A 22862-nucleotide genomic window follows, 5' to 3' on the forward strand; every position below is an offset into this window, starting at 1 on the left:
TCTTATTACTCTTGGTGATTGCCGTCACCTAGACGGTTGTGGATTTGTTGATTGGTGTGGGGATTTGGTGATTGTGTCCGCCCCCAATCAAGGTGATATTTGTGAGGGGTTCTTGGGCTTATTCCCCGGCGGAGTGCCAAAAGCCACTCTAGTGGATTGCTCGTGTCATTGAGCTACCTCACTTGTGGGTAGGTTCTTGCGGTGTCCATTTGTTGGGCTAGGTTTGTGAAACACCTATTAGCCACCGAACCACCAAGTGTTGGTCGACACAACGGGGACTAGCGTGCCGGCCAGCACGTGAACCTCGGGAGAAAAATATTGGTGTCAATATTGTGATTGGTATTCTCCCGGTGAATATATTGATATACATTGTGATTGGTTCATCCTCTACACATCGGTATAATTTTCTCTCTTCTCTTTACTTTCTTGCAAATTAGTTGTAACTAGTAGTTTTAGCTAGTTGTAACTAGTTGTAGAGAGTAGTGACATAGCCGTTGCTTGTGCTTAGTGTTCATAGTAACTAGAATTATTGAATAGGTGGCTTGCAACTTTTGTAGAGCTAGAGCAAAATTGCTTTACGCCTTTTGTTATACTAATCCTTTGCTCTAGTGTCTTGTAGAATTTTTAAATAGGCTATTCACCCCCCCTCTAGCCATAAGGACCTTTCACCAGTGTTGTCGATGTTCAAGCACGCCCTTCTGAGGAGCTTACATTCTCTCTTGGACTCAATTGACACTTTGCCACCAAAGATGAAGTGAACGACGTCGGTTGGATTGACGTATTAGTGGTGGTGGTCTCGGTCCTAGTCGTCGTCCTCTTCACGATTACATATGTCTTGGTTGCCTGTGGCTTTTGCGGCATCGTCCTGGATGATTTGCTATGCGTAGATATTCTTGAGGATGCGACAATTCTCCATGGTATGACTGGATCTAGGATGGAGTTAACACAGACCCTTCAAGGCCTTGTTATAGTCATCCTAGTAGTCGTGGCGACCAGTAAATCTCTTATTGACCTCATGGTCGCTTTCGTAGGGCCTCTTTCCCCTAAAGTCATCACGGTGGTCACAACCATCACGGTTGTCGATTCTCCCATAGTTGTCATGGTTATCGTCTCGCCAAGGAAGGTGGTCGGTCTATTGATTTCCCCTCACGTCTTCTCTGATTAGCTTCTCTGTGTCATCGGCATCGGTGTAATTCTTGGCGGTGGCGAGAAGCTTGGCAACCGTGGTCGGTCTCTTGCAAAGTAACTTGCTTCTAAGAGCTTCATGGTAACGAAGGCCCTTGATGAAAGTGGAGATTGCCTCGTCGTGGGAGATTTTTGGGATCTTAAGGCGCATATCCGAGAAATTGGATGTAGTCACAGAGTGGCTCGTCCTTGCGATCACGTATCCTTTCGAGGTTGTACTTATTGCCAGGCTATTCACAAGTAGCTATAAAATTATCAATGAATGCCTGGCATAGTTCTTCCCATGTGTCAAACTGGTTTTCTGGCAGGCTAAGCAGCCACTGATGACCAGCTTGATCAAGGACGACGGGGAAATAGTTGGCCATTATGTGCTCATCGCATGTGGTCGACCGAACAACTATCTCGTATAGAGTGATCCAGTTCTTGGGATTCTCTTTGCCATCGTATTTCTTGAGCTTTTCGAGCTTGAAATTGCGAGGCCATATAACTTGTTGGATATGAGTAAATTGCTTCAACCCAGGAGGGCCATATGCGGTGTCATACTCGATACACCGGATGTTCTCATGGGCTGCCCGGTCATTGATGCGTTTGTTGATGTGGTCACGTATATCTCATGGTGGAGGTCATAGTCTGCCCTCTGATTAACCTCTTGGTTGTGACCGCGATTGGGCTCTTGGGCTCGACGACATTGGTGAGTGCACCCGATCACGGCCGTTGTGATGTGCCTCCTGATTGCAGTGATCATCGTTATTCCCCTAGTGAGCATCGCCTAGTGGTGAATGGTTGTGACGAGAGCCACCGAGAGGTGGTGAGATGTGGCTTCGGTGGCTACGACCAGAGGTGGCAGACGTATAGGAAACAACTTGAGCCCGCTTGACCAGTTCTACTATATGCCCCATGGTGGCGATTTGGTTCAGACATCCTGGTATTCTAGCGTGTTCGGGAGTCATTCGAGATTGACCATAGCGACAACTATGTTGGTGCTTGGAGTCTTGAACACTTGCTGATTTCCCACCATGTCGAAAGCATAGTCGAGATTTTATGGGTTTATCTGCCTTTGGCGTTCTCCCTCTTCATGTGCTTGTCGTTGAGCGTGAATAACATTGTGCTACTCGTGTTGCTATCTCTGGTCGTCGGTTTCGCCATCAGATGCTGGTTTGTCATTGCTGACGTTGAGAACTAGATCTTCTTGTGGCAAAAAGATCGAAAGCGAGGGAAACCTAGAGGATATGGGGGACAATCCATATCGTAGTCATCGTCCTCGAGGTGCAGAACCTTGGTTGAGATAGATCCAATGCTGGATCGTGTGCTTGAAGTATCGCCCTCTAGGAGAGTGTGGATGGAGACCATATTGACGAAGTGGCATGTCTGGGGCATGCCTAAGGCACGCTGATCCGGATCCCGATTTGTCGGCGTAGAATCTGCGAACAGTAGATGCGCGTGTTACGGGATCAGTGCAGCCGAGTTGCGTAGGCTGTGAGGAAACATCGAGCGTTGCCTGATCTGAGGAGCTGCCTTGGTCTGAACGGTCCGTCCTTCTAGGGTGGCGATGATCGTTAGATCTGTTTCCAACCGTTTGTGTATAGTGACACGAGTGGGTCGAGTAGATCCGTGACGATCGACCAGTGCTGGTCTGATAGTTTGACTCGAGATTGAATCTACTAGAGCTAGGGCTTCAAAAAGCTTGAGAACGACCCAATCGATAGCCTCGAGCAGGTCAGTGTTGTTGATCTGCTTTCCATTGTAGCGGGGAAGCGAACGACGCATTGTCGGCGTGGTTGAGAACATTGTAGAGGTGGATGTAGTTACGACCAATGTGGTCAGGATCGCAACCAATGTCGTCGAAGGAGACATTGGCGCAAATTGGATCTGTGTTTCCTCTATGGTCGTGGTGGCGAAGCTGCCGGAACCGGTCGTCTAGGTGATTTAGCCGACGGTGAACGTGAGGCTTTCTGCCACTGACGTAGAAATGGGGATGATGACCATCTTGTTCGTCTAGGAAGCTGCACGCACACCCCCTACTTGGCGCGCCATTGTCAATGAAAGTTGGTCGGCAGTCTACCTAGAAGTTTACCCAAGGTAGTAGATTGTCGGCAGACAGGTGCGCAAGCTACGAACTTGATGATGATGCAAGACACAAACAATGTTTTTATCTAGGTTCAACCGCCGTGAGGGCGTAATACCTACGTTATGCGTCTGATTGTATTGATATAAATTGTTTTGAGATGAGAAGATCTAAGGGGATCCCTTGCCCCTCCTTATATAGTTTGGGGGATAAGATTACAAATCTAGAAACTAATCTTTGTTGGTTACAATTGCCATAGATAGTTCGATATCAATTCCTATTCTAACGGACTAGGATCTTGCTTGATCTCCATGTCTTGTTTCCTTGCGCAGAACTCTGAGCAAACATATCAAGCTACGAATCGTCTTGTAATGAGCCAAAAGTCTAGCCGTAAGGGTATAGGGTTTATACCCCCATAGATGGCGAGCTGAGCTACTAACATGACGAAGGCACGTGGCAGAGTCATGTGCGATGGCGCTCGACCTCGAGCGCGGCGTAGGAGTCGGTGTCCATGCCTGCCTGAAGGAGGCAACGTGGCGGAGCATGACGGCGACAGCCTAAGGTGCAACCTTTTTTGTCGAGGAAGAAGAGGAACAACAGGAGCACGGGTGCGAAGCGTCATGAGTTAGAATAGATATATTTGTGAAACAAAAAATAAAGAATAAACATTTTTGAATATAATTTGTAAGGGCAGACAAAAAAGGCTGAAATTTTACCTCTTTATTATTAGGTATAAATATAAATTTTTTAGACGTAATATGTTTTTGTTTCGGAATTTTTTTGAAATGTTTTTCTTTTTTTGTGGGGCAGGGTAGACTTTTTCTTTGCCACGATTGAAGGTGCAGATTCATTTTTTGAGGAGAGGAAACTTTTTTGTTGCCGTGTGGGGTGGACCTTTCTTTTTTGTTGAGGAAAACCTTTTTTTTGTCGGGGAAATTGTTTTTTCTGGGGGCCCTAGGAAAACTTCTTTTTTCTTTGCCTGTTTTTTGGGGAGTTGTGGGGGCGCAGACGATACTGTTTGGTATTTTTTTATGTGGTATAATTTATATATATAGTAATATTTAAATGTGAAAATTTCAATGCACCCCTATGATTCTGTCTGCCCTTTTATTTTTTTGGTTTTTCTCCGCGTGTAGTTAGTAGTTAGAATCTTGCGGCTTTTATCCCATCTCTTTTTTGTTTAAGAATTTTTTTGGGTAGTCTCCTATTAATATCCGCTCAAGTGTTTTTTCAACAAAAACTAAAAAAATAATAGATACAATATTAAGGGTGTTGGAACCATTGAATTTTCTCTAAGAAATAAAGATTTTTACTGCCAAGTTGTTAATAAAATTTTGAGCAGATGGTTGTATCTCTATAATCTCCGATAAGGACTACCATGTGAAAAATCAGGAGATGTCTTCATCAAAATCACGAGTGACATACTAATTCTTGATACCTAACTCCATATTGACTTTAATCAGATATTAAAGTATAGATTTGTATAGAAGTCCTCGAAGGTCACAAAACTCGATATTTAATGATGGCAACACAAGAATAATGAAAATTAAAGTTTTTCTTCTGTTGCAACGCACGGGCAAGAGGCAAACATTCAGCCTATTTTTTTGTCCTTCCATGTTTTTGGTCCATCTCCCTCTAACTACCAGATAACAGAGAGTTTCTTCTGTCAAAACTTATATATAGCCCACGCTCAAACGACTTAAAATAGTTCTTGTTTAGCGTGATACAGTGTTCGATTTCAAAACATATTGGCCCAAACTCGAAGTCTAGATTCCTATATTTTTTAATATTTACATTGTAAATTAGAAAAGGAAAGAGTGACGGATTAAAAACAAATCGAAAGTGACACAACCAATGGGATACGAAAAAGAAGAGTGTTAGAATTAAAAAAAAACCCAATCAGATACTGTAAAACAAAGAAAAAAGACAAAAAGAACTCCTCTACACTAATAAGGAAACAGAAGAATAGATAGAGCATGGACAAGAAAAAAAATCCAGAACCCCAAATCCCACATCAATTAGTAGTGATGTATTTGTCTAAACAAAAATAAGCCTATATAAATAAAAATAAGCCATCGATCAAGAAGAAAAAGAAAAGAAAAAGGACTAACAAAAAAATTACTTCCTAGAGATATTCTAGGTAACATAGATAGTTTGGAATCCTAATTCTAATCCCAATAGACATCTCTGATCATAAATAACTTGAATATAAATACTAGTATATACAAATAGAAAAGGATAAGATAGAAATAAACAAGACATTTTTTCCAACTCAGCTCATCTCTCAATATTAAATTATGGAAAGCTTTTTGTCTGACTCTATTTGTTTTTTTGGCTTTTTTGAACTCTTGTTTCGTTTTTCTTTGGTATCCTTTTTTATTTTTTGGAGTAAGACTCTCGCATCTACTCCTTTTGTTTATTACATCAAGATAGGCTCGTTGTCATGGATTAGCGTGGCCTACAAACATTGATTCCGCCACGCCTATTTTCCTTGACAAACATGTACCATGTGGCCTATTATTGTTGTCACATGCTCACATATGCGGGATGATATGGCATGCATGCAAAAAGATATGCCCCTAGTTTTTGCCCATGCATTTTTCTATTTTATTTGTTCTTCTATATAAAACAAATAATAAATATACTTATCTTTTATAATAAGTAAATATTTCTACCGCTAAGTTGTTGATATAGTTTTAGTTATGAACAAAACTCATTTTTGTTAGAACCCAGAACAACCAATTATCCATTTAATAAAATAACGAGAAAATTTTGAACAAGCTGATTGTAACTCAATATTAAACTCTACCTACACATAGATATAATCAAATCCAGAATTACTGTTTCTTTTCACAATGGGTGAAATATTTTTATCAAAGCATTATTTTTGGATATAGATTTAATAGGATATTATCATATTTTGGCAAAACTAATTGATATTATATATTTCGTGCTCATCAAAATAAATTATAAACTTTAAATTTTATAAAAAGAATAAAATATAAAGAGTAAAGTCCACTACCGGTCCCTAAACTTGTGTTGTCATGTCATCCCGGTCCCTAAACTCACAAATCGATTGTTTAGGTCCTTAAACTTGTTCATCTGTGTCATCTCGGTCCCTAAACTTGTTCAATTGTGTCATCCCGGTCCCTAAACTTAGAAATCATCCGTTTAGATCCTCAAAGTTGTTCAGTTGTGTCATCTCGGTCCCTAAACTTGGTTTTGAATCTCATCTGGATCAAAACAAAGCGATCTAACAACTCTATATCAAAAAATAATTCATAACTTTTTCATATGAACTCAAATGAAGATAAATTTTATACCAAAGTTATAGTCCTCAGCACAATCTACAACTTTGTAGTTGAAAAGTTTTTTATTTGAAGTCGTTTAGTGTTATAAAATTTAATTTTAAATTTTAAATTTTATAATCTATAAACTTATAAAAAATATTTTGGGAACCTAAACTATTTTAATTTAAAAACTTTTCAACTGTAAAGTTGTAGATCATGTTGCTGCCTACAATTTTGATATAAAGTTTATCTTCATTTGAGTTCATATGAAAAAGTTATGAATTATTTTTCAATATAGAGTTTTTAGATTCGTCCTATTTTGACCCAGATAAGATTTAAAAACAAGTTTAAGGACCGGGATGACACAATTGAACAAGTTTGAGGATCTATATGAGAGATTTTTAAGTTTAGGGACCAGGATGACACAACCGAACAAGTTTAGGTACCTAAACGGTCATTTTGAGAGTTTAAGAACCGGGATGACACATCCGAACAAGTTTAAGGACCGCTGATGGACTTTACTCAAATATAAATAAATATGTAACATTTCTATGGTATTTTTTTCTCCTATTGTAATGCACGGAGATATTTGGTACTGTTTTCTCGATGGAGGGAGTCCAAAAAGTGGCCTCGCTCCACGTCGGAGGGCCCATGGCCCTCCACGCAGCCTGCCCAATAGATTACCGCCACGTCACCAAGAGACCAGCGCCTCTCACCGCAACGCGGGCCCGTACACACAATCTAAACATCCACGCAGAATGACATGTGGGCTCCGCTCAACTGTACGTGCTGCCTTGGTAGGCCACCTCCACGGCAGGCTAGACCCGACCGCGCACGAAACGATCCATGTTCTAACAGGGAGCAGAGCACTAGAGGGGCCTCCGCCTTTCCTCCCCCGCCTGCCACCGCGCGCCAGATCCCGATCTCGCCGCGATCCATGGCGTCGACGCCGCCGCCGCAGCAGCAGCAGCAGCCGCCGCCGCCGTTCGCCGCGCAAAACCCTACCGCGCAGGGCCCGGTCCAGGGGCCGCCAGGCTCGGGGGCGGGGGCTCTCCCCGGGGCGTTCGCCAACCTCCAGATCTCCCGCGGCGCGGCCCCGCCGCCCGGCGCCCCGCGGGGGCTCACGCCGCAGCAGGCACCACCCGCCTTCGCCGCGCGTCCGGGCCCTCCGCCGGCCGCCGCCCGGCCCGCGTTCCCTGGGAGCCCGCCCGCACCGCCGTTCGTGCGGGCGCCTACGGCGGCGACTTCCGCCTCGCCGCCCTTTGGCGGACAACCGGGGGTAGTGTCCCAGCCGCCGCCACCGTTCGGGGGGCCTCCAGGTGCCTCTCAGCCGCCGCCGCCGTTTGGTGTTCCTCCCGGGGCGGTGTCCCAGGCGCCGCCTCCGTTCGTAGGCCTTCCTGCTGTGGCGTCGCAGGCCCCTCCTTCCTTTGGAGGCCCTCCTGCCACGGCATCGCAGGCGCCTTCGCCCTTTGTTGGCCACTCTGTTGCTGCGTCTCAGGCGGCACCGTTCGGTGGCACCCCTGCTGCGGGGTCACATCCTCCGCCGTTCGGTGGGCCCCCTGTAGCAGGGCAGCAGCCCGCACTGCCACTGCGGCCGACATTCCCTGGCCAGTCTGGGCCAATGGCGGCAGCGGCAGCTTGGACGCAGCCAACTCCACCTAGCTTTGGAGCCCCGCAGCAGCCTCCACCACCATTTGGTTCGCGGCCAGTTGGGCAGCCGCCCTTTGCTACACAATCAGCGCCTGTGGCACAGCAGCTGCCATTCATGGGGCCACCCAGGGCAAATGCCCCAGCGTTTGGGCCTCCATCTTGGCAAGCTCAGGTGATTGCTAGTTCTACTGCAAAAGTTTGATTTTTTTTTGGTGTTTCCAATCTCACATACCTTAGGAATTTGTTTGAATGTTTGTCTGCTAGGTATTTTAATTTTTTAATTGGGTTGTGGGATATGACATATGAGCCTTATGTCGATTGATTGAACCTGTAACCATTGTGATAGATATTGGATTTGCTATTAAATTATATTCTAATGGCCCATAATTTCTTAAGGATTCCAAAAAGTTTTGTGTTGCTTATGTGTCTGTAATTATTATTTGTTTGGTTTAATAGCATATTTATGTTTTTTTTTGTCATACATAGTTTTGATTACTAGCTTAGAAGTAATACTCTTGTCATTGTCAGTATGATGTGAAAAATTAGAAACTTAATTTAAGTGTATGGTTTCATCGTGTGTGAGCAGTGAATAACTGAAACTTACTCCTGTGATTCTAGGAACCATAGAAGTTTGACATCTGACATGCTCGATGAAATTATTTGTAGGGAGCTGGGTCTGGTGCTATGCAGCCACCTATGAGAATGCCAGGCATTCCTGGTAGCATGCAGCCAAACACACTAGGACCCCCTGGCACCCCGACTATACCTTATTCTCCACATGCTGGAACCCAGGTCTCAACCCCGTCCAAAATTGATCCTAATCAAATTCCACGGCCAATGCCTGAATCATCAGTCATCATTTATGAGACCCGTCAAGGTGGCCAAGCAACCATTCCCCCGGTATGTCTTAAAGCTATAATTGTGCAAAATGGTGTCCATTTTCATTCATATTTTGTTGCATGCCAAAACTCTTGCTGCCTCTCATACAAGAGTAACTTATTGAACACAGGCTGCATCTAGTGAATTTATTGTGAAGGACACTGGGAACTGTAGCCCTCGTTTAATGCGCTGCACTGTGAATCAGGTAATTTTGTTTAATTATTGCCTGTAATTCTCTGGTGTCTTTGTTTCTTTGTAATCTGCTGCTAATAAACGTTCTATCAGATACCTTGTACTGGTGATCTCTTGACGACTTCGGGTATGCCTTTAGCTCTGATGGTTCAACCTTTTTCTCTTCCTCACCCATCTGAGGAACCTATACAGGTACTTTTTTTTTTGTCATTTCTTGTACCTACATAAACACTGTACATGTTCAATAAGCTGTATTTGTACTAGAAGCCAATAGCAGGTTTACAGAAGCTTTTACTGGCAATTGGGGCGCTGTTTTGTACATGTTCAGGAAGCTGTATTTGTACTAGAAGCCAATAGCAGGTGTAGGAAAGCTTTTACTGGCAATTGGGGTGCTGTTCCGAGGGGTATCACACATATTACATGTTCATTAATTCAAAAGCAAATTCACAAATACAGCCTTTTTAACTTTTCAGGCAGCCATAGAAACCAGATTTTGATAAGCAAAGGCCCAAACAAACAGTTCTAAGTAATCCACCGTTAATTATCCCTCATTTTTGGCACATTCACCCAGTGTCATCACACATATTACATGTTCATTAATTCAAAAGCTAACTCACAAATACAGCCTTTTTAACTTTTCAGGCAGCCGTAGAAACCAGATTTTAATAAGCAAAGGCCCAAACAAACAGTCCTAAGTAATCCACCGTTAATTATCCCTCATTTTGGCACATTCACCCAGTGTTCCCCAGCTTATCACAAAGACAAGAAAACTTGTGAGACTATTACTATAATTGGTCAACTTTGGTCTTTTTTTTTATTCTAAATAATAATCCGAGTTGATCAACTTTGTTTTTTTCTTCTTTCTCGAGCATGAATTGGTCGATTTTCATCTTAATCTCACTGTTTAATCCCATGCTTTGAATTTGAATGCTATAATAGGTTAATAAAGTAGATCATACACAGTCAAACTTTTAAACACACTGTTGCATGATGTTACATTTTTTTGGTTATGGCCAATTTTTTTTCCTATTGATGCATAGAAGTGTTCATTGCAATCACTTTTCAAGGTAGTCTGCCTATGAGCTACTTGTTTCTTTTATGGGTTTCCTTCTTGCTGGTTTCTTTGTATGTCAATTTGGAGTGCAATCTTATTTTAGGGGGCTGTATTGTAGTATCAGCAGCATACTCCACTAGTTTCATGATTGTAAACTTCGATGTAATTTAGTCACAATTCTATTCAGCAGAATAATATGCTGAATATGTTTATTTTTTGTTCCTACTTGCTAGTTTGAAAATTAACTCACTGCCTTGTATTTTAGCTTGTGGACTTTGGAGAGATGGGACCCATTCGGTGTTCTCGTTGCAAAGCGTACATAAATCCTTTCATGAAATTTGTTGATCAAGGGAGGCATTTCATCTGTAACTTATGTGGTGAGGGCTTAAGCTTCATTGATTCCAGCCTTATGATAATTCATTAGTATTCTCTGTCAAAGCTTATGCTACGAAAGCTACTACTTACTGCTGTTTTTTGAATTTTGCTACCTGCCTATGCTTTTAAATGTGTCAAAATTTGGCATTCTGTGAACATATCTATATGAACTTCTCAGTGTGTCAGTGCTACCTTTATTGTTTTGCTTGTTACTTTATTATCCTTGCCAGTCATTATATTTTGTTTGTTTTCATGTTACTATAGAATCTAATTTATAATGATCCCCAAACTGTGTAGGATTCAGAAATGATACTCCTAGAGACTACATGTGCAACTTAGGGCCTGATGGTAGGCGACGTGATGCTGATGACAGGCCTGAACTGTCTAGAGGAACAGTTGAATTTGTTGCTACAAAGGAATTTCTGGTTTGTCTAATCTAATCCATGAAGTCCGTGTAACATCTTCATAGTGTATGCATTAAACAGTTTTTGTAGAACTTGTATCTTCAATACACTGCAATTTTCTTTATGTTTCCTCGTGCCACTATTCAGACTTAAAACTGGCAAATTTACAGAACATGGATTGGCAGGCTTTATTAACTTTAAAAAAGAGTTCATTGACCAATCCAGTGTCCTGTTGTATTTTTGGTATCTTATTTACTTTGCCTTTTGCTTATACTATTCAGTGAGAATCCATCATAATAAATTTTCAGGTTCGTGATCCAATGCCTGCTGTATACTTCTTCCTAATTGATGTCTCCATGAATGCTGTACAAACTGGTGCGACTGCTGCAGCTTGCAGTGCTATTGCCCAGGCTATTTCAGATCTGCCGGTAAGTTCTGTGTACTGAACTCATTAGTCTGGTTCAGAAAAAAAAATTGGTCAACTTGGGATAGCCTCCCTGGGGAATTGCATATAGGTAGAACCTCGTCCATGCTAGTTGAGAAATCCCCAAACTCTGGCTTCACCTTGTACAGCTGCATCCCAACCTGAGCTGGTGCCATAGGCAACCAGGTGCTGTGCCAGCTCAAGAGGCAGCCAGGTATCACAGACTGGCACCACACGAGCAGCCAGGATTTCCAAGCTGATGCTCCCCTATACTTTTGGGTTGCTGGTGAGGAACTTGTTTTTGGCATGAACAAGGAGTCAAACTGCTGACCGTCGGCTAGCAGCTGCACTCCACTACTGTTTGGCTACACTCATGTTCGCCTCTAGTCTTATTCAGAAACTCATATACTCCACACTACTATTGTATTAACTATATGGTTTTTGTAATCACAATTATTGCAAACTGACTGCCATCAGTGATAAGTTGACCCACTATCACAGTGAAATAGTGAACATCAGCAGAAGCTACAATAGGAATTTTCTTTGAAATTTCTTATATGCTTTCATTTGTGTTGTGTATAAACATAGATTCAAGAATGCCTGAGTGAACATTATAGTTTTGACCATTTGCTGTATTATATCAATTTTGAGTATTATTAGATAGGTTGGTTTATGGTGCTACTTTAAGTTCAGTGCTCTTGTTTTTTTTCTAGGAACTGTTGAGTATCTAGTTGAATTTTGACATCTCCATTATGGACAGTGCAGAAACACCGCACACCCTAACCAGGGTGGTGACCTTCATTATCTCTATCTCTATCTCTACAACTAAAAAATATGGAAAGGACCCATCTACCATACCCATGGTGAAGCCACAACTCCCATCCCTTTTAGCCACGATAGGCTATCCCATCAACCCATGCCCCACTCACCCATGCATGCAAAATTGTTTTAGCGAATTTAAAAAAGTCATAACTTTTAAACTGAAGATATAAATTAAATTCCGATTGCACCATTAAATTTCTCGTAACAAATCCTTCAAAACAAGATCACACATGGATATATTTAGATAAAATTTTATTAATAAATATTTATCTCTACAACTAAAAATTATGGAGAGGACCCGTCCACAACTCCCATCCCTTTGGTGGTCTTTTTTACTACGCGATGACACGCTATCCTTGAAAACAAGATCACATATGGATATATTTATATAAAATTTTATTAATGAATATTTATCTTATAAAGATAAAATATTTTCTTTTATTAAGTAGAGACAATATTCTAGGTTCAACAGACAATGTTCTATCTTTGTAAAAAAAATGTTATCGATTTAGAAGAATAGTATTTAGGTTTTAGGTTTATGAAACTGATATTACAATATACATAAAAATACATAAATACATGACATAGATAAAAATAATAAAAAAATCTATAGTAAAAAGCATAAGAAAAAGAATAAAAACACAAAATGGAGAAAAATTTCAAATAATGTCAAAGGGTTACTTTTCAAATATCATAAATATATTTATAGAATATTAACATTACTAAATACATCATAGAACATCATTAAATATATTATAGAACATCACATCTATTATAGATTACATATATACAAAATGAACACCATAAGAAACATCATAGAACATCACATGTATACTACGTAAACATGACATAACACAACATAGAACACTAAATATATACTACATAAATATCACATATATATACATATATATATAAAATAAAAATAAAATTACTAAGAAAAAATATAAAAACAAACATAATTAACAAATGATAAAAAGTGCATAGAGCAAATAAAATTAATGAATAATTTAAATAAGGATAAAAATAAGATTAAAAGGAAATAAAATATAAAATAAGAATTTCAAGAAACATAGAAAATCTGAAAAGAAAAAAGAAAAACAAATAGAAGCAAGGAAGAACAATAAAAATAAAACCAAAAGAAAAAGAAAATAAAAGGTAAAATTAAAACAAGAAAAGAATAAGGAAAGGAAAGAAAATAAAATAAAATCGAAAAACAAAAACTGAAAAGAAATGAAAAAGGAAGAATATAGACAGAAAAAACAAAATAATAAAATAACAATGAAGAAACATAGCGTACGTAGATTTTAAAACCCGTAACAACGTACGGGCATTAACCTAGTATAGCCTGGAAGGCTTGCAGTACATCTACAAGTTACAATGTGGTACTAATACAAGTCAGGCTAGGAGTACAAGGCCAATGGGCCGTAAGCCCAATATGGGCTGTTATAATTATATTCTAACAGATGAACAAGAATATAGATGAACATTTTTTGATTGTTTGGCATGTCTTAAATAAAAAATATAAAAGGAGATCATTCGTTCATATGTTATTGACATCATTGTTCCAATTCCAAAATTGACCACATGTAATTGAGTATTTTCTTTTTACTTGAATGGATTTGGTTTTCTTTACATAATATTTCAAGGGATGGTGTGGCATTTTATTTGTGACACTATCTGTTTTTCTGTCTTATTTAGGAAGGTCCTCGGACAATGGTTGGAATTGCAACATTTGATTCTGCTATTCACTTCTACAGTCTTAAACGTGCTCAGCAGCAGGTAATGCACATTTGAGGTTTTTTTTCTTTTCTTTTCTTTTCTTTTTTCTTTCATTTACTCAGTCTTATCAGCAGTGGTTTGAAGGCACACTAGACATTGTATTGTAACTTGCACTATCTGTAAACTTGTCCTCAGCATGACTTGGGCTTTGCTGATTTGGTTTTGTGTTGCCGTAGCTTTTCCTGTAGAACCATCCTTTTTGGATTCACAACATTGTTACTGGGAAGTTACTCCCTTAACAAGGAGATTTTGCTGCGGAGTGCAGCAGAGCAGAGTAACTGCATTCTGACCTTTTCTTTCTGACACATTACTGTGGGGATTCTGAAACTTACAGTGGGAATGTTATTTGTCTCAGTTTTCCTTTTTACTTTCGGGTGTGAAACTTCTGAATTAGTCAGCAACTCTGTTTCTCTGTTTGGCCATATTTTAGTTTAGAATGGAGTCATGGATTTTTTTTTGCTGTTTGAGAGTACATAATACATTTATGTATGCAGAAATGGCATCTAAAAATTTTCTTGTCTTTTATGCCATCTTCTCTCTCTCTCTCATACACACACTGACACACACAATACAGTTTGTTTCTTCATGAATCTTATTTTAGATGTATGAATCATCTATGCATCCTTTTTTCTCTTGCAGCCTTTGATGCTCATCGTTCCCGATGTTCAAGATGTATATACGCCACTTCAGACAGATCTTATTCTCCCAGTTTCCGAGGTCTGTATTTGAACTGAAATTTAGCAGTAACTTCTATTTCATGTCATTATCAAGATTTAAGAGAAAGCTGTTGTGCTTGATTTTGTTTGAATCATTCCTATGTTTACTTTGTGTTTTTAGTGCCGGGAGAATCTGGAGCAGTTGCTAGAAAGTATCCCAAACATGTTTGAGAATAATAGGGTCGCTGATTCTGCTTTTGGAGCAGCAATGAAGGTACTTGGCCTTGTTTTATGGGTGCTAGTTCTATTTTCTTTTGGTGTGAGGTCTTGCTGAGTAGATCAAATTCATCATTTTATTCATTCAGTATTCTTTTTCATAGTTCCATTCTCATGGTTGATTGGATAACTTTTGTGCTCGTTGTTCTGTTCTGTAGGCTGGCTTCCTGGCGATGAAATCTACTGGTGGAAAACTTCTGGTTTTTCAATCAGGTATGCTTGTTAACTTATTAGAGAGATAAGATGTATATTTATGCTGACTCTGTTAAGTGGTTCCTTTGTTTACTTGGGCGCATTTTTCTTGATGTATGCTGGCTTATTTGTAGAGCTACATGCCTATATGTTCAACTTGGAGTTTGATCTTTGTAGTGAGCATATTTGCATAGACTTCAGGAAGTTTTGCCTGTTATTGGTACCAGATTGGAACGGCAGTGCTATATCAAATGACCTAGTGATGTACACCTGCCACATAATAAGTTTATAGTTGGCCTTCATTAGCCGTTTTGCATTTTTATTTTAAGTCTGGCAAGTGGACTCATGCCTATTTTTTATGCTTCCTAAAGCATTTGTTTCAATTCCTGCTAATTTACCCTATATACTTCTGTGCGTTTTTCTGTTTTTTAAGTCTAAAATTTCGATGCTCTTTTGTTAATAATGTGCATTGTTGGCAGTGCTCCCATCACTTGGGATTGGTTCTTTATCTGCAAGGGAAGCCGAAGGCAGAGCAAACATTACAACTGGTGACAAGGTATGCATTGTTTCATATACTTGTTTTGCCTTCCTAACAATGTAAATATGATCTAAATCCATATATTTGTTTCATCAGGGGCACATGTCCCTTTTATCAGGAATGCTCAATTAAAACACTAATGATGTTGTGTGATTCACAGGAAGCCCATAAACTTTTGCAGCCTGTTGACAACACTCTCAAGACAATGGCACTAGAATTTGCTGAGTATCAGGCATGATATGTTCAGCGCTTGAGTTTATTTTTTTATTTTTTTTATTTTCTGGGTTAAGAGCTTTCTTGTTGTTGTTACATGATGTTTTATTTTCTTCCCTTTTCAGGTCTGTGTAGACGTATTCCTCACCACACAATCGTACGTTGATATTGCTTCTATATCCGTTGTGCCTCAGACTACAGGTGGCCGGGTAGGCATTCTCCCTAAAACGTATAAACCATGTTGATTGTCTTTAGTCTAGGGCCTTGTTTTGTTCCCAAAAAATTTTGCAAAATTTTTCAGATTTCCCATCACATCAAATCTTGCGGCACATGTATAGAGCATTAAATATAGATAAAAGAAATAACTAATTACACAGTTTACCTGTAATTTGCGAGACGAATCTTTTGAGCCTAGTTAGTCCATAATTAGACAATATTTATCAAATACAAACAAAATGCTACAGTGTCCATTTTACAAAAAAAAATTGAACTAAACAAGGCCTAGGAAGAGACCATTGTGGTAGGGCTTTGCATGAACACTTTATTTAGTAAATATAAGTATTATATATTATATAAATACTCGTAGAAATGCAAACATATTGTGTCCATAATCTGAAATAGTCTTTTGATCTGAGTTTGCCATCTATGTTGTGGTTCATAGATAACTGATTCTGTTGGCTTGACAGTTTCTAAATTGTAAAGGTTTAAGACATGGTATTTTTGTTCTTTTTAGTGTTGGGAACTTGTCTACTAGGTATATACTTGCCTACAGGTAACCTAGAAAATGAAGAGAGGCAAGCTGTCTTACATGGGTAGCTCAACTGAAATATGCTTTGAGACTGAGCTGAATATTTTCTAAATATTTGAGGGAATGCCATTGGTGCATATATGACTAGGTAGGTGAATTCCTGTTAAGCTCCAGGAATTGTTCCAATGGTTCGAGCGAAAACCATTGGTGCTTTTATGACTAGGTAGGTGAATTCTTGTTAAACTTCAGCAATTGTTTCAATGACAAATATTGGCGGAAAATATTATTGTACCTGGGACATAGAAAAAGACAAAAGGGATCAATATATGATCATTTTCATCTTAATATTGTACTTTTGTTAAACTCTATTTTTTCTTATGATTATTTCTGACAGTTTTTTGGGCATATTTTTTGCAGGTCTACTACTACTATCCATTTTCTGCTCTTTCAGATCCAGCCAAGCTCTTCAATGATCTCAGATGGAATATCAGTAGACCCCAGGGTTTTGAGGCTGTTATGCGTGTAAGGTGCAGTCAGGTGAGTTTAATCTAGTGTCATTTCTTTTGGCACTTTACGTTAGGAGTCTGAATATGACTTATTTCCTTGTTGTCTCTTCATCAGGGTCTCCAAGTTCAGGAATATTTTGGCAATTTTTGCAAGCGTGTTCCCACTGACATTGATCTTCCAGCGGTCAGTAATTAATGCTGGTGTACATCAAATTTTGTTAAAATAGGGCTGTCTTGTGATACGAAGCTTGCCTCTACGGTTCAGTGTTAACATTAATTTACTTTGATTTGATAAATAATAGAAATGGATATGGTGGTAGACAGAAGGACTTAAATTGCGTTGGAGTTTTATTTGGATAATAATATATGCAAAGCATGTTTCTTGTATCTGGTGCTCAGGCTATTATATTAACTATTAATAATTTTATGTATATGTATTCTGTTATTCATGCATGTTCGAGTTTTTTTTTTCCATCCTTTTCATTTCAATGTCGTGTTTTATACTTCCTTTGAACCCCTACAATAAAAGAATTTTTTGGGTGCAGATTGATTCTGACAAAACTGTGATGGTCACGTTTAAACATGATGACAAGTTACCAGAAAATGTGGAATGTGGCTTCCAGGTAACAATGAGATGGAATGAATGTTTCTCTTTACTTTAGCTTGGGTCTGACTTTTTGTTGTTCTGGATAAGTTTTTGTGCATGATAATTTTCTGATGCATTTCATTTCCCTGGTGTTGAAGTACTACATTAGCATCATAGTGGTCTGGTGTTGAAGTACTACATTAGCATCATAGGTGGTCTGAGAATGTTTAGTCAAGAGTGTTGGAATTGGATTCTCTCACAATTAGGCTAACCCTAGAAGGGTAGCTATATAGTGTTGCATACAAGGGCCTCATGGGCCTAGCCACATGGGCCTCCTACTCATATACTCCAGCACCCCTTCGCAGTCTGAACTACCGGCGCAGCGGAGTTACAGACTGGACATCATGAAAAGAAGTACACACACGAGCCCCCCACAGACACAACTAGCCACAGGTGATGTTGAGGCTGGAGCGGAAGTCGGTGAAGGTCGACGACGGGAGGCCCTTGGTGAAGATGTCGGCGAACTGGGAGGTGGTCGTTACGTGAAGGACCCCCACCTCGCCGATGGCAACCCGATCACGGACGAAGTGTAGGTTGATCTCCACATGCTTGGTCCGCTGGTGCTGAACGGGGTTGGTGGAGAGGTAGACCGCACTAACGTTGTCGCAATAGACGAGCGTGCTCCAGAGAAGAGGGCTATGGAGCTCTGCCTGGAGCTGCCGGAGCCAAGAGGCCTTAGCCACGCTGTTGGCGACAGCACGGTACTCCGCCTCGGCACTAGAACAGGAGGCCACCTGCTGGCGCTTGGACGACCAGGACACTAGGTTGCCGCCCAAGAAGACGGTGTAGCCGGAGGTGGAGCACCGTGTGTCCGGCCAGCCAAAGCCGACCCAGTCGCCGTCAGTGTAGACAACCGTCTTGGTGGAGGAAGACCGCCGATGAAGGAGCAGGTCGTAGTCGATAGTGCCCCAGAGGTAGCAGAGGAGACGCTTGAGAGCAGTGAGGTGGGGTTCCTGTGGATCATGCATATGGAGACAGAGCTACTGAACTGCATAGGTGATGTCCGGCCGGGTGAAGGTAAGGTACTGAAGGGCACCAACAAGACTTCGGTACGTGGTGGGATCTGTCACTGGGTTACCCTCGGCCTCTGATAGCTTGCCCTGTGTGTCAACTGGAGTGGAGTAGGGGTTGCAGTCTGTCATCCCAGCCCGCTTGAGGAAGTATACTGCCGCTGATGAAGAAGTAGCCCGGCAAGATGCGGCTCAACAGTGACCCCAAGAAAGTGCTGAAGCACACCAAGATCCTTTATAGCAAATTCCTGCTGCAGAGAGGTGATAATGCGACGGAGGAGTGACTCACTTGAGGGCTGTGAGGACAAGATCATCAACATAGAGCAGCAGGTACACAGTCTTAGCTCCATGGTGATAGATAAACATGGACGTATCTGACTTGGCCTCCACGAAAACCCAGTGTGGGCTTGCTTGAGGTCGTAGAGAGACTTGTTGAGCCGGCATACCATGTTAGGACGAGAAGAGTCAACAAACCCCGCCGGCTGACTGGAGTAAACTGTCTCAGTGATGAGACCATGTAGGAAGGCGTTCTTGAGATCCAACTGATGCACAAGCCAGAAGTGGGTGAGAGCCAGCGAGAGCACCATGCGGACGGTGGACGGCTTCACCACTGGACTGAAGGTCTCATCGTAGTGAACACCAGGACGCTGAGTGAAGCCCTTGATAACCCAGCGAGCCTTATACCTCTCGAGAGTGCCATCAGCCCGGCGCTTGTGTGTCCGGTGAGGATGTTGGAGCCTGGTCGACGTGGCACCAGATCCCATGTCTAGTTGGCAAGGAGCGCCGTGTACTCTTCCATTGCGCGGCGCCAGTGAGGGTCCGATAAGGCCTCGCGGACGGGAGAGGGTACTGGAGAGACCTGCGAGTCATCGGGCATCATGGCGAGGGCTCGGGGTTGCAGGGTGCCAGCCACATGCGTCACCATAGGGTGAACGTGACGCGGGTGTCGGTGAAGAATCGACGGGTGGTACATCGGTGTCGTGACATGGGCAGCCGGAGGCTGTGGCGGCGGTGTCGGCGTCGTCGGCGGAGAAGAAGCCGTCGGTCGGGCCGGTGACCCTGGCGAAGAGGGGGCCATCGGAGGTGACGGAGGCGCCAGCGCAGGCCATGCACAACGCTGGTACACGAGCACCGGTTTGGCGAAGCGTGCAGGCGGTGCCGGAGTCGACGGCCTGGGACCCTGTCAGGCGCAGTGACGGGGGCCGTCTGGGAAGTGGCCCCTCTAGGCCTGGACAGGGAGCAGGGTCAGGGGTGTCATTGGCGGGCGACGAGCTGGGGCACGGCCCCGGCGAAGGGCACAATGCAGTAGTACCTGCAGGAGACAACTGTAAAGGTGGCTCGACCACCGCGTTAGTGGGAAACAAAGAGGAGGGGTCAAGCTCCGGGGTAAAAGTGGCGGTGGTGATGGTGGAGAAGGGGAAAACAGACTCATCGAACACCACGTGGCGAGAGATGAGAACCCGTCGAGAGGTAAGGTCAAAGCATCGGTAGCGTTTGTGATCCGGGGAGTACCGGAGGAAGACATAGAGAGTCGATCAGGGAGCTAGCTTGTGGGGAGCGGTGGCGGTGGTGTTCGGGTAACACGCACACCTGAAAACTCGAAGGTGATCGTACCGAGGAGGGGTACCGAAAAGAGCGTGGTGTGGTGTGGAAGCTGGGCAGGCAACGGAAGGAAGGCGGTTAAGGAGGTAGGTGGATGTGTGCAGACTCTCAGCCCAGAAGCGAGCAGGGAGAGCCTTGAGCAAAAGCGTGCACATGGTGTCTTTGGTGGTGTGAATCATGCGCTCAGCCTTGCCGTTCTGAGAGGTGTACTGGCAAGACATGGGCAACTGGACACTGTGAGAGACTGAGAGAGGAAGAAAGCACGAGAGGTGGAGTTATCGAACTCACGGCCATTGTCACACTGGACGGCCTTGTTAGTGAGGTTGAGCTGAGTGGACACCCAAGCGAAAAAGTGAAGAATCACGGGGAATGCATCAGACTTCGCACGTAAGGGAAAAGTCCACGAATAATGAGAGAAATCATCAACCACCACAAGATAGTAGTTGTATCCAGAAATGCTGATGATAGGAGATGTCCATAGGTCGCAATGTACAAGATCAAAAATGCGAGCCGCATGTAAAGAACTATAAAAAGGAAGACGAACATGACGGCCTAGTTGGCACGCATGGCACACATGATCATCATGAGCCCGAGTACAACGAATGTCGGTGCTATGACTGAGCTGCATCAGGGCATCACGTTCAGGATGGCCGAGGCGTCGGTGCCAAGTAGTGGAGGAAGTAGTAGTGGCGAAGGCAGCTGACAAAATGGGCAAAGAAAGCGAGGCAGATGCCGGAAAGCGAAGAATGTAATGGGGCCTCGTGCTGTCACATCGGAGTAGAGGACGTCGGGAAGCCAAATCCTTCATAGTAAGACCAGAAGAGTCAAACTTCACAGAACAAGGATTGTCAGCTATAAAACGAAGAATTGAAAGAAGGTTGTGAACCATACAAGGTGCAACAAGAACGTTAGGAAGATGAAAGGAGCCATGAGTGCCAGTGGCACCCACGGACGTGACAGGATGACACGAGCCATTGGCGACCATGATGGACGAAGGGTGAGAGGAAGGAGGGTGACGAGAGTATACCAGGGTCCAGGGTGGTGTGGTAGGTAGCACCCGAGTCAGCGATCCACTCTGGGCCGACAGGAGTCAAGCCCATAGTGCTGAAGGAGCGCGCCAAGGCCGCCTGGTCCCAACTGGAGGCGCCGGAAGGTGTAGTCCACGGCGTTGGGTAGAACCCCGGAGGAGCACCAACGAGCATGGTGGCCGGGCAAGCTCGCCATTGGGAGCCTAGAAGGGCCACATGGAGATGTGCTCGGACCAGGGGTTGTGAAAGGAGGGCCAGGAGCACCCTGTGGCGGCTGTGGAGCAGGGGTGCCCCCACGGCCAGCACCTCCACCACGTCCCCCTCCGCGACCGCGGCGGCGACCACCACGACCCCCACCCCCTGCTCGGCCCGGGGGAAGGGGACCCAGAACAGACGACTTTGGTGTGGGCGGAGCAGATGGACGCGACGGTGGAGCTGCAGCAAGTGCAGTCGAGGAGGCCGAGGACCTCGAGGCGGAGAGAGGCCCTGACATGGACCCCGGCTGGATGCCTTGAGAGCTCCTCCATGACAAGGTCGTCCTAGACCTGCAGGAAGGTCGGGAACGGTTGCTGCCGGGTGATCCATGTCCGGAGGTGAGCGTAGCGGTCGCTGAGCCCGTGAAGGACGTTGAGGACTAGGATGCGGTCCTCCATGGGCCAGCCAAGGTCGCTGAGGGAGTCCGCCATCTTCATCTTGCGGCAGAACTCTCCAACAGCAAGGTCACCCTGCACGAAGGTGCGCAAGCTCGCATCGAGCCGCAGAGCTTTGGCCTCGGCATTGCCCAGAAATTGGGCCCCAAGTCCCAGCCGGGCCTGGCGAGCGTCAGTGGTGTTGCGGACGAGGTTGTGAAGGTCGAGGGGGATTGTCTCGAGGATCCAGGAGAGCACGATGCTGTCGAGGCGCAGCCACGAAGGAGTCTGGACCGAGGACATGGTCGTCGAGGCATCGACGGAGGAGGGTGAGGAGGACCACGTCTCGCCAACGGGTGTAGGTCAAGATGGCAACGGGGCCCCGATCCCCGATCCTCGACGGGGATTTCCTCTATCAGGGGAAGAAAATGGGGTGGATTTGTCCCCCGCGGGGACGTTAACGGCTGAAACTCAGCCCCATCGGGTGAAGCGGGGGTGGGAACGTTCCCCACCTCCCCGTCCCCGTTCCCCGCTGGGGTCCCCGATTGCAGCCGGTAAACCATAGCCCATATAAGGCCCAATTCAGCCCAATACTCATATATATATATATATATACATATATATATATATACATATACATATATATATATATACATATACATATATATATATATACATATACATATATATATATATACA

The 22862-nt window shown here is 43.3% G+C and overlaps 1 protein-coding gene across 1 annotated transcript in view; it reads left to right on the forward strand.

Moving 5' to 3' along the window:
* Nucleotides 7362-22862, forward strand: part of LOC8075772 (protein transport protein Sec24-like CEF) — a 20217-nt gene continuing 4716 nt past the window's right edge. The window contains exons 1-17 of the mRNA XM_021461194.1: nt 7362-8362; nt 8857-9090; nt 9200-9274; nt 9355-9453; nt 10581-10692; nt 10988-11115; nt 11403-11522; nt 14039-14119; nt 14759-14836; nt 14957-15049; nt 15210-15264; nt 15723-15799; nt 15942-16013; nt 16120-16203; nt 17160-17279; nt 17364-17432; nt 17794-17871. Of these exons, the coding sequence (XP_021316869.1) occupies nt 7478-8362; nt 8857-9090; nt 9200-9274; nt 9355-9453; nt 10581-10692; nt 10988-11115; nt 11403-11522; nt 14039-14119; nt 14759-14836; nt 14957-15049; nt 15210-15264; nt 15723-15799; nt 15942-16013; nt 16120-16203; nt 17160-17279; nt 17364-17432; nt 17794-17871 (2460 nt within the window). The 5' untranslated portion in view covers nt 7362-7477. The remainder of the gene's footprint in view (nt 8363-8856; nt 9091-9199; nt 9275-9354; nt 9454-10580; nt 10693-10987; nt 11116-11402; nt 11523-14038; nt 14120-14758; nt 14837-14956; nt 15050-15209; nt 15265-15722; nt 15800-15941; nt 16014-16119; nt 16204-17159; nt 17280-17363; nt 17433-17793; nt 17872-22862) is intronic.

The sequence above is a fragment of the Sorghum bicolor genome, chromosome 5 (assembly GCF_000003195.3).
Source record: "Sorghum bicolor cultivar BTx623 chromosome 5, Sorghum_bicolor_NCBIv3, whole genome shotgun sequence".
Taxonomy (NCBI): domain Eukaryota; kingdom Viridiplantae; phylum Streptophyta; class Magnoliopsida; order Poales; family Poaceae; genus Sorghum; species Sorghum bicolor.